This window comes from Oryza glaberrima, chromosome 4 (assembly GCF_000147395.1).
Source record: "Oryza glaberrima chromosome 4, OglaRS2, whole genome shotgun sequence".
Lineage (NCBI taxonomy): Eukaryota > Viridiplantae > Streptophyta > Magnoliopsida > Poales > Poaceae > Oryza > Oryza glaberrima.
The window spans coordinates 24,586,715-24,599,331 of NC_068329.1; the positions used below are offsets into that span (position 1 = coordinate 24,586,715).

The 12,617-nt window shown below is 38.3% G+C and overlaps 1 protein-coding gene across 1 annotated transcript; it reads right to left on the reverse strand.

Annotated features, from left to right (window-relative positions):
- Positions 1–1,359: 1,359 nt before the first annotated feature.
- LOC127769717 (anthocyanin regulatory R-S protein-like) lies at positions 1,360–6,911 on the reverse strand. The gene is made up of 8 exons (XM_052295338.1): positions 6,866–6,911; positions 6,240–6,414; positions 5,418–5,672; positions 4,653–4,749; positions 4,404–4,418; positions 4,234–4,290; positions 1,682–2,338; positions 1,360–1,604 (listed from the first exon to the last, which is right to left on the reverse strand). The coding sequence occupies exons 2-8, from the start codon at positions 6,374–6,376 to the stop codon at positions 1,467–1,469; spliced, it is 1,356 nt and encodes a 451-aa protein (XP_052151298.1). The 5' UTR covers positions 6,377–6,414; positions 6,866–6,911; the 3' UTR covers positions 1,360–1,466.
- Positions 6,912–12,617: the final 5,706 nt, after the last annotated feature.

The following is a 12,617-nucleotide window of genomic DNA, read 5'->3' on the forward strand; positions in this document are numbered from 1 at the left end:
ATTCCTTATTTTTTAATTCCGAATTTCAGCTATTTTTAAATTGTATTTCTATATGGACTCTAGTCTCCTCTTCTAATATTCCTATTTTTTAATTCCGAATTTCAGCTATTTCTAAATTGTATTTCTATATGGACTCTGTTTTTTCTTTTTCTCCGACTAATGTGAGAATTTCTAGGTCATGAGAGCGAACGTGGAGGCTCTTTTTTTTTTGAATTTTAGTTAGTTTTAAATTCCTATATGGACTCTATACTCTACTTCTAATATTTCTTATTTTTTAATTCCGAATTTTAACTATTTCTAAAGTGTATTTCTATATGGACTCTAGTCTCCTTTTCTAATATTCCTTATTTTTTAATTCCGAATTTCAACTATTTCTAAATTGTATTTCTATATGGACTCTGTTTTTTCTTTTTCTCCGATTAATGTGAGAATTTCTAGGCCATGAGAGCGAACGTGGAGGCTTCCTTTTCTATTCCTTTAATTATAAATAGATGTGAGGTCTTTTCCTAGATTATGAAAATGTGAGGTCTTTTCCAACTTGAGTTTCCTGGCTTTTTCCTTTTGTCTCCAAGAACTGATATAGACATTATATTATTTAAAATAGGTAAAATTTAAGAAACTAAAATTATTTTATAGAAAAATAAATATTTGAGACAGTGTATCATCTTAGTATAAATTTATCATGAAACTATATATCAAATTGGCGGAGTATCACAAAACTACACATTTAATAATTAAGTTATCACAAAACTATATATTTTAAAGTTTAAATATAAAAGCATTGTTATGTTGGATTTATAAATGTTGTAGTTTCATGGTAATTTTATTATTAAATCTGTAGCTTTCTAACACTCCATCTTATATATGTAGTTCGATCTCTGATAAAAGTGATGCATCATCTTAATTATGTGAACTTGCGATACTTTATTCGCAGTCTATAGTTTTATGGAATTTATTCTTCTATTTGCAATTATATAAAAGATGTTTACACATGCACGCACTCGTAAATGCATCCCTAGCTATAACAGACGTTAATAAAAGGGACAAAACCTAGCAGATGTGCTGAAATCATATTGAGCTTGTGTGGAGAGAATCGAGTCTATTAGTAAGCGGTAATTCAGACGGCACCAATAGTACATGGAGGTAGAGAAACGCTTAAGGGTTTTCCGGCTAGCTCCACAAGGTGGTGTGATAGACGATCTGGATTCGAAACATCACCCCTTCTAATTATTTGATATTAGATTCTTCCCTAATATTCACGTCTTTTATAGTACACGAGGTAATTCGGAATTTTTTTTCCATAATGAAAACGATACCTATATATCATACGTACGGTACCTCGTCAACACCGTATGACATCCATCTCAGAGACCTCCTGCCCGGTGATCTTATACATGCATATCATATACGGTGTTGACGAGGTACCACCACTGACACCGATCTCATAGACCTCCTTCCCGGTGATCTTACGGCGCCTTCCCCTGTCCAATTTCGGTTGGGCGCCAACGCGATGGCTCCCTGCTGCTGGACTCCAGCTCTTTCACTCTTTTCTCTAACACTTTGAGGTAGGTTATCGTTTCTGCAAGTATGGATGCCTTGTCAACCTGCAGGGACAATCCACAGCTCGATGAATAATACTACTCCTATATAACTTTCAGTATGGAACGCTAAGTTAACTAACCTTGCGGACGGAGGGGAGTAGTGACTTCAGAATGAGGAACATCTCGTTGAGCTTCTCTCGGCGCCTTCTCTCTGACATGACATGGCTCTTGATGCTACTTCCTGGAGTCGTCGTTATTGCCACGCTACCACGACCATCAATATTACTCATCCATGCGGTGCCGCCGCCTACAGCTTTCTTCAGCAACTTCTGTGACTCTATGCCTGCAGTCATCGGCACGGCCACCACCTTCTCCGCCGGGTTCGCTCTTTTCCATGACACGAAACACGAGGCGTGAGAGTATGCAACGCCGTCGACATCGTTAGCCGCCGCCGCCGCCGCAGCCATCGTCTCCCGTGCCGACGTCGGGACTAGCTGATAAGAACCGAGGTCCAGGTCCAGCTCCTCGCAGAGGCTGTAGAACTCGTCGGTCTCCATGGTGATCGTTTCGGGGTTGGCGCCGTTGGTCTCGCACTCAGCGACGACGACGTCGCCTAGCTCGTCTTCTCCCTGGAGTATGACCATCTGGTCCTCTTCAATGAGGCCATCGAACACGGTGTCGGCATCTTCTGTTTCGTCTGGAGAAGGAGTAGAACTCGGTACCTCTAAGCATATCGGAAACTGAAGCTCCTTCAAATATGCAACGATTCGGTTTACCAAGTTTGGGTCCTCCGAAACCTGGGAATATAATTCAATAGTAATCAATATATATTGTGAAGAACTGAGACTATAATGAGTGTAAGAGACTATAATGAGACTAGCAAAAACTACATCTTCGACCGCTGCATGCACCCTCTAGTTTTCAAAAATATAAGTTAACATTTCGATTTCGTGGAGTGTCTTTGCTCGTAGCTCAGTAGTTCGTAAAATGTCGTTTTGTTCATTAAAGTTAAGGGTACGTCCCCTCATTTTGTACATGCAACGTAGTGAAGCTAGGATTTAGATACGAGGAAGACGAACTTCACAAAGCGATTACGATTATTAAAAATATAGTGTAAAAAATATACGTAATGTTTCCCAAAGGTACGTAATATATCGTATCAACTTAAAAATAGCACATGATAATAAAAAAGGTAGGTATGTTGATATACCGAATATATTTATTCATTTCAATTTAGCCTATGAGTATTAAGCAGACAATCATAAGCGATGATAGTATCATCCGAGCTAAAATTCCAAATAAATTGACAAGCAATCCAAAAAAAAACTATATTTTAGCAAAATGAGAAACAAACTATATACGCATCTTCATGCAAGTATTAACTAATATTTTAGAAAAATTGAAATTTAATTGGAGAGGTGAAATTATACCTTTGAAGTGTTAGACAACTAATGATATAAAAAATATATTCCATTTTAAAATGTATGATGCTATTGACTTTTCACATAATGTTTGACTATTTTGTTTTATTATATATATATATATTTCATTTATTTTATTATGACTTGTTTTATCATCAAATAAAATATAATCTTAACTTATACTTTTACATATTTATACTAAATTGTTAAATAAGATTAATGATCAAACGTTATGCGAAAAGTTAACGGTGTCATATATTTTAAAAAGAAAATAGTACATGGTTATTTTTACTTATATGTTGATAAAAGGTAGTATTTAAAAGCAAAAGTAAACTATTGGGGTGTAGGAAAGGAGGGGCTGGTTGTTACTGGGCTGTTGGGGAAGGCCAGACCCCATCCCACCACAGTGGCTGCGCCTCTATTCATATATTTCAGTAAAAGATTCTAGAAAATATATATGATGGTAACATTAGTGGTCTAGCTAGCTGCACATAAACTTGAATTGTAGCTTGATTTCTTACATGCGTATTATGGATACGGCACATGCTATATATACTAGTAGTTTGATATACACGCTATAAATAATGAGGGAATCTTGGATGCTACGGAACATTGCACTATACTAGCTTGCCCCTAGCAGCTCCCTGCCAGCATAGCAACGAAATGCCCCGGACATGGTATAACATAGAGAGAATCCATTATATGGCACCGAGTTTGTCACATGTCTACGATCTGCCACTGACTTTATAACGTTCTATAATATGCCATCAACTTTTACTTAACTTCTATGATTTACCATTGCCATCCGATTAGCTTTCATTAGTAATGTACAATTTTGTCCAAATGACTACCCCTGAAACTAAAACTTCCAAAATTTGAGCAAAAATTCTGAAATATCAGATTTTAAATTTTTGGTCAAATTTTGGATGTTTCCAATCTTATGTTTATAATATGATATTTTACAATTTTTATCATATTTTGAAAAAAATTCAATAAAAACGAAGGTTAAACTAATGGTTATGGTAAATCATAAAAGTTAAGCAAAATCGATAGCATATTATAGAACGTGACAAAATCAATGACAAATCGTAGACCTGTGATAAACTCAGTAACATATAATAGGTTCTCTCTATAACGTATACCAAGCATGTGATACTCTGTTATAATAACATACTAGTATACTCTTATGTTGGTCGATCATCACTAGGCGATTGAGCTAGCTACATACATAGCTCCATAGTTTTTCGTGCTGAGTGATCCAATGAACTTACCGGATCAGTGGTTCCCAGCTCAAGCACGCCACTCATGAAGGGGATGCAGACAATTGTCTGTAAAATGTATAGATATTTCAGATGGAGTCAGAGATATCGACGTACACGTACAGTATACATCAATTTGAAAACTGAAATACTCCGTACTATGTACAACTGTACCTACATACCTGAATAGTCGCGCTCTTTGCATACGATATTATTAGTGGACGGAGTTGGACCACAGAGAGAGAGAGAGAGAGCATGCGAGTTAGATCATGACATGACAGGGAGATAAATAACAACTAAATATGATGATTAGATCAAGGAGAATGCATGAACATTATCCTTTTTTTCTCGGGAACTGAACATTGTATTCTTTGGAGGCATAAGGGACGATGCCATGAGCAGCTAGCACAGCATGGGAAATATATATGTACCTTCGCTAAGAGCGCACGTAGAAAGGTTTTGCTATCTGCAGACTGAGCATTGCACAACCAAACAGATCGATTGCTTGCATAGCTTCTGCCGGGTAACCTGGCAGAATGTACCCCAGCAGATCAATAACAACAACACGGTAAAGCAAATTCTTGTCAACATGGGACTCATGAGAGACATTGCCAGTGGTGAAGTGACGTATCTTTATATAGTTGATCTAATTTGTATAATTTTTTAAAATACCTTAAATACAATAAAGTTAAAAGTATAGATTGATCAAATGAGTTTTTTTTTTTCAAAAGTTTATTTTTCACATATGTATATATATACATTGGGCTAGAATTTTTTTGGGTGGTCCCGAAATCACCGGAACCACCCTTAGTTCTGCCTATGAACATTGCTAGGCTGCAGTGGCGAAGCCACCGCCCGGCTAGCCTGGGCAGCTTCCCGGACTCGCCGGTGAAAACTACATTAAATTTCAATATTAATGAGTAAATAAAATTTTTAATAGCAAATACTAGTTATATCAAAATTTGTTCGGGCTTAAAAATCTTTCTAACTGCGTCACTGAGCTTATACCCAGCTATAAGCTTTGTGTTCTCTCCTACGGAGTATTATTGGAGTTCTTTTTTTTATATAAACGTATTATTGGAGTTGCTAGCAGATCAACCGACAAGTGATCAGTCATATGTGTAGGGCAGATCAACGGATCATCTCATCATGCATGTGTGCGTTGGCTGGCAGCAATTAGCAGATGAGATACGCACCCTTGGCCGGGTCGAAAGGCGTAGGTCATGCAGACAACGTAGTACCATTCTGTGTCCGCGATATCTTCCGGCGACAGTGCGGCGACGGGCTTCCTTGCCCGGTGGTCGCACTCGCCGGACAGGAGAGAGTAGTAGAGCTCCCTCAGTTGCTCGCTTCTCCGCAGGACGAGCTGGTCAGCGGTGAGGTCCTCTAAGTTGGATATCTTCCTCGTCTTTACCTCGCCGTTGTAGAATCCATCGTTCCAAGTCAGAACTCTACAGGTAGTGTTTTATACATATTGTATGAATTAATACGATGGACATAGTATGATAGTGTCCTACGTAATACGGGAATTAATTAAATAATCTCTCCGTTTCAGGTTATAAGATGTTTTGACTTTAGTTAAAGTCAAACTGCTCTAAATTTGACTAAGTTTGTAGACCAATATAGTAATATTTATAATACTAAATTATTTTCATCAAATCAATAATAATTTATTTTTATAATAAATTTGTTTTGGGTTGAAAATGTTATTATTATTTTTTTCTATAAACTTGGTCAAGCTTAAAACAGTTTGATTTTGACCAAAGTTAAAACGTCTCATAACCTGAAAATAGTTGGAGTAACATATAGGTTCATTTGTGATCTTTAATTCAAAATGAAGTGAAATATAATTATAGATGCAGACCTGACTGATCACTGATGCATGTTTAGTTATACTAGTATGGAGTATATATGGCATGCACAGGTGGAAACTAATGATGACCTAAGCAACTGCATTCATAATAATGAACTAGAGTAATTCATAGTCTAAAAAAATGAACTAATTATATTGTTATTACCCCGGGAGACTGGTTGAAGTGGACCAAAAGATGGTGTAACTCCAACTGATGCTCCTCACAGCAGCAGCAAGCCGGCTCCTGAAGTGGTTCGTCCCTGCCTGTAGGGCTTCTTCCTGAACTGGAGGAGCAGATGCCATCACCACGATAGAAATCTAGAACTTAACTGTTTAATTTCCTGCAGATATATGGTGCAAAATCAAGGAAAGAAGCTGAGAGGCAGATGGTGAAGTTATTACTGTTAGTTAGTACGTTTGCAAGCAAATAAGCGTAGAATCAAGGAAGCTCTACATCTTATTAAGTATTGGAGGAAGAGCACCATAGCTCAATCTTCTTCTATACAACATAATTCGTAGTTTTGCCCTAAAAGAACATGGTGAGATAGGCTGCGGTCGGCAGCATTTGCTGCGGCAGCATATCGCGCAGCACCGGGGCAGTAGCAGCAATAGATCAAGAACAATAGCAGCAATAGAAGCACTGTTGCAGTGGCTACTCGATCTCTTGATTCATGGAGATCAAGAACAAGCAGCTAGCCGAAGGTTCTGGACTGAGTAAATTAAAGAAATAACCTGAATTTAAGGTAGCCCACATACATGGAGAAAAACAATGGAAAATTAACTCTAGCTTACTCTGTCCACAAGGCTCTACTTCACTCTCTTCTGCAACCCGTCGTCGTTCCAGAGGAAGGAGCTATATAATCCAAGTATACATGCTGGTTATATAGACTATAGTTTTTTCTTTACTCGCGATTACACCAAGGACGCATATGATGGACAAACACCACTACACGCGTCACACACACCCGCGAGCACACCTAAAGAGATGAAAATTAACAGAAAATTTCTCTAGCCTCACTAAAATACTATTAAAACCGCATCCGCGTGATCGTTAAAAAAAATCCTCATACTTTACGAATACCTTACACGGATACAACCCATCGGCATATAAATGCATTGCCTTAAATTATTCACATATTTATGGATACGAATCGATGGTATCAATATCAATATTATACTTAGCAAAATCTTATTTTACAAAAGTATCTAGCATTTCTTCTCACGGCGTAAAGTTGTCAAATCGTTAGACCGTTTAATTTCTCGATGACATGATATAAAGAACAGGCTAAAAATTGAAAATTTTAGTGTATTTATGGTTGAACTCAAATAGATTACAGAACTTAAAAAAACATAGAATTAATTCAAACAAATCATTTCTTATGCTAACGTGAAAAGAATTTGCATGTTACTAATATGTTGGAAGAAAAAGCAAACATTATTAGTATATATAATGATTAGATCGAGGCCACAACAGATAAGAGATCAGAAGCCAGCTGCCGGCATACTACTACATATAGCAGCAGATCAAAAAAAATCAAACAAATCTAAATCATGCGGTCAATTTATTGAAGAGTACTCAACCGATAGACGCACGGATCATGTCAGATAGAGTACTAGCCACGGCTCGTTGTGGTTTGCAAGCTTGTGGAGGCAGCACATTTGAGATTTGACTATCGTACTTGTTCTTTTTTTTTTTTTCTGTTTGAGCGGACTGAGAATCGATAACTTTTTTTTTTGACATGTGAGAATCGATAGCTTCGGTCATTACGCGGCGACAGCGCTGATTTCATCGGCTAATCACGTTCCTAATCGAGTGGATAGATGGGGCCCTAACACCGCTGTCCCGTCCTCAGGGCTGGGCCGTTAATATAAGTTTAAGTTGAACTCCCTCCATCCCAATAAAAACCAAAAGAGGGCTGCTACCCCATAAAATTCCGTTGCTCCTAGCAGTCACGGGATAACTAAAATCCCGAGAGATTTAATACGCATCGTCAATTTCGTGGGGAGGCCCACGCTATATATCTTGCGATTCCATCTTATCCAATCCTCCCTGGTACCTTGGGTAAGGTACCGAGGTGGTACCTAGTACACTGGTATCAGCTGGTACCCTGTTATCGACTGATACCTGGTACCCGGGGTATCGAGCTGATACCTAGGTATCAGGCCTTGGTACCTGGGTATCAGGCCTTGGTAACTGGGTATCGACTGATACCTGGTACCATGGGTATCGAGCTGGTACATGGGTATCAGACCTTTGTACCTAGGTATCAGCGTAATATCCCAAGAGAGAGGAGGAGGAGGAGTCACGGGTCGGGGAGGTCGAGCAGTGGGGCGGCGGCGGAGGAAGAGGAAGCGATAGATCTAGTGCCTACCTTGTGCCATTCCGTCGCTCGTCGTCGTGCCTCGCTCCAAACCGCCGAACCCGTGGCTCCATCGACGCCGCCTAGAGCAGTTCCTCGTCGCTCGTGTTGTGCCAAGCACTCACCCCCGGTGGCCGCGTCCACCGCTCCCCGACCGTAGGAGGCGCCAGCACCGCCGAGGAGGAGAAGGGCGGCAGCGGCGAGGAAGCCAGCAACAAGAACGACGAAGAGGAGGAGCGGCTTGAGGAGCTTGATGGGGAGGCTTCTCGACAGCGGCCGTCGCCCGTGGTGGTCGGGAGCCCCGCCGGCTGTCGTCCAGGTCATCCGCGGGGGCTGGTGGTGACGGCACCGCCATCGTCGTCGCCGTCGTCGCCGTCACCGCCTCCATGCTCATGGGTGGTAGTCACATAGAGAGAGATCGAGTGGAGGGGAAGAGAGAGAGAGAGAGAGAGAGAGAGCGAGTGGAGGGGAAGAGACACAGAGAGAAGGGAAGAGGAGATAAGGCAGTACTACTATTCCGTCTCCACGGAATACCGTACGATAGATTTTCTGAAACCAAAATCCTAGGCTAGTAATTTTTATTGGGACGAATGGAGTACTGGGATAAGAATATATTTTTTATATTAAATGTAATAATTTTAAATTTTAAAACTCACGCAACAGTGCACCATAATATATCACACACCCTCTCACGAGTAGTTCACGCAAAATTAGAAGTTTGATTGAAATTGGGACGATGTGATGGAAAAGTTGAAAGTTTGTGTATGTAGGAAAATTTTGATGTGATGGAAAAATTGAAAGTTTAAAGAAAAAGTTAGGAACTAAACCAGGCCTATACCCAATACACAAATACTAAAATGTTTACCCTCATGTCGTACTATATATAGTCTTCTTCTAAGGTATACAACAATTTTAGGTGTAATATAGTAGTTATAATTTTCTGAATTAATAAATATGAAGTTATATCCGTCCTTTTCTAATGAAAGTTTTACCGTCCAAGATACTCATTTTAGTACTCTCTCACCCAAAATATAATGCTTTTTTTAACACAGTCTAAAATGCTTTAACCATTAATTTCTTAGTACTCCCACTGTATCAACATATAATGTATGATATATTTTTAAATAGGAATAATCTATTGGTATCACATGAAGGACACTAAACAATCATATTATTAGTCAAAAATATAAAAAATGAGTTTCTTAAAATTATAGATGTCTTCTGTATTTTTAAGACTGGGGAAGTTTATTATTATCATCAACAATTTATATGAAAGTCTTTTTATGTAGGAATCCAATATATGCTATTAGTTTGTTTATTTAAGTCAAGAGTTATAAATGTAATGTACGTCTTACTTCCTCCGTCCTAAAAAATTAAACCTCGTACTAGATATTGACACATAATAGTACTATAAATCTGAATAATTAAGTCCATGTGTTTAAATTCGTAGTATTAGAATGTATCAACATGTGAGTTTTTTTTGGATCAAGGGAGTACATTTTAGAGGAGATTTTTAAATATGAATATAATATTTATGTAATAATTTAGCGATGAGATTCGAAGTTGATAATTAGCGAACAGTATAAACATATTGACAACACTTCTTAAATAACATAAGAAGTAACAGGACACACATGAGGATCATTTTCAACGCAATTAATGTCTTGTTCGGTCCTGCAGAACCCTCTCGTATGATCAGCGCATTGTCGAGTCAATTTCAAATTTTCGATGCAATGAATGTCTTGTTTGATCAATCCTGGAAAACGTACCCCTGTTCAACTAAAAAAAAAAAAGGAAAACGTACCCATGTATGGGGGGTGAACGGCAATGTTTGCCGTCAGCCAAAACGGCGACGATGTGAACCCAAAGCTAGTATGTCCTAGTTTGACAGGTGACAATTCGTTGGTGGGTCAGCACGAAAGTGTCATTACATTTATGTATTGTATCAAATCATCATACCAATTCTGGATGCTTTGAGAGAAAATCCACTTGGTACAATATGAGTTTGATATCTTGCCAACCGGTCCATCCATTCCAAATGGTAGACCTTGTATTTCTCACAATATTATTTTCACATATACTACATCAGTTCTTAACAAAAATGTCGTCCTAAAATACGTGTAGTCAAACCTTAAAATTTTAAATCAATAGTGATAAAAAAAAGTATACTTGGAATACAAAAAATAATTATGAGAACCACAATATAGAGCGTAGTATGCCGTTTAGCGTAAGTAGAACGTCTCACAGTATTGAATAGTACACATTAAGTAGTATACTTGGAATCAACTACAGATGAATCTTGATTCATACAATCTTGAATACAAAAAGGCATTGCTAAGTCCATATACATGATTTAGCAAAATCCAGATCAAAAACTCGATATTCATCCCTGAACCCCTAGAAAGGAATTGCACAAACGAGAATAAGAACATAGTTAGAGAAGGAAGAATGGAACGAAAGCTAGAAAAATGAGAGAACAGATTTAAAAGCATGCAAGGAATGAAAATCAGAAGTTTGTAGCCTCCAAGGACCAAGATACAAGTGAAATGTGCCTCCTCCACTCTGCCAAATCTAGTGTAAGCCCACCACACAACAAGTGGATAACAAAGGGTGGCGGCGAGCCTGATCCAGTGGCCCTGAGCTAGAGCTAGTGGCGGAGAAAGTGAAGGGGTGCAATGACGCGGTAGCAGAGAGGTAGAGGAGAAGTGAGCACGGCGTAGGATCAAGTCTTCACTTCAGCTGGACAACAGAGGGGGAGTGGGTGGATGGAGTGGTGTGGCAGCCAAGCGTTGACCGTAGGAGAGTTGGCGGGAGGAGGGAGAACAATAGATTAGCCTCAATGCCGACCAAGCCTCAGTTATATACGTACATAATTAGATCAATATCGGTTTATTAAAAAAAAGGAGGCACTAATAACTCACAATTCCCTAAAAAGAAAAACTAATAACTCACGCCACATCAGTGCCGGTTGGTCTGCAAAACCAGAACTAATTTGGGACCATCAATTCAGTTTTCGTCTGCCAAGTTCAAGCACGGATCCATGGTGGGAAGGGGCAGAACCCCTATTTGGTGCCGACTTTTCTTTAACCAGCACTAATAGAGCGTTACACATTTACCAAGTTATGAGGTAGTGCAGGCATCAGTCTTTGTAGTCCTTTTGTTCCCTTGACTTCTAGAACCAAATTTTGTCAAACAAAAATGGAGTGGAAAACTAGCACGGACCATCTTCCATCAATTATTCCGTAGCAATATATGTGTTTTTATGTAAAGCGAAGCATAAAAATGCACACAAGAGAAATATGCCAAGAAGATCCTTCACTACATATATGGTGTCCACGTCTCTGTGCTTTCCTTTTCAAAGTCGATATGGGATATCAACTTGGTAATTTGATATGGTACGCGAGGGTCATTATTAAAATTTGTCACGTTAGTCTTATAAAGGATCTCTCATTTTCCTGTGAACTTCTGTATCTGTATACCAATTGATTTTGCGTGTCTAGAATCTGGACATTTCCACATGGAAGGACAGGATGAAAGACGAATAGACATAATAAAGGTATCTTGAAGAAAGCTACCTAACCAACCAAAATCACTTATATTACCTAATTAATTCATTTTCAAATGCTTAGTATTTGGGAAGAAAAAGTAGATATGTACTTATTAGTCCTTCCAGATTAATATAGTGTTGAAATATCTAGAATTCATTGAGCATGAGCTAAGAACAAAATTATTAGTATCAAGATTTTAGATACTATTGTTTTTAAATTTTTAAAGTAGTATCGGATCATAGTATCGTATCGTATTATTGGGGTACTATGAGATTTTCATTTTTAAAATTAATTTAATATTTAAATTAATTATATATAGCCATTCTATGAAAATAAAGTAGTAATGATATATAGCATAAAAAAGAGAGATTTATCAAGAGAAAACCATCCACTAGTACTAATAGTTTTATTTAACATTGATTTTGCAGGTACATGAACACAAGTGCGCGCATTCAGATTTTTTAATTCAAATATATATTAGTTTGAAACAATTAGTATCCCTATCCTAGAACGATTCTAACGATCCTACGCTCCGTATCTAGAACTAGCGCGATACCACCGGAAAACGATAGTAGAACTGGCACGTATCGTTTTGCTCGTTAGTACCGTAGTATCCTACGTATCATTAGAGGAGAA

What these genes read in the sequence shown, in the direction of transcription:
- LOC127769717 (XM_052295338.1), bottom strand. Translation starts at nt 6,376, where the DNA reads ATGGCATCTGCTCCTCCAGTTCAGGAAGAAGCCCTACAGGCAGGGACG. An exon ending in GCCTTTCGACCCGGCCAAGG is followed by an intron (nt 4,750 to 5,417) that starts GTGCGTATCTCA and finishes ACATTCTGCCAG; the next exon opens with GTTACCCGGCAGAAGCTATG. An exon ending in TACTCCCCTCCGTCCGCAAG is followed by an intron (nt 1,605 to 1,681) that starts GTTAGTTAACTT and finishes TTGTCCCTGCAG; the next exon opens with GTTGACAAGGCATCCATACT.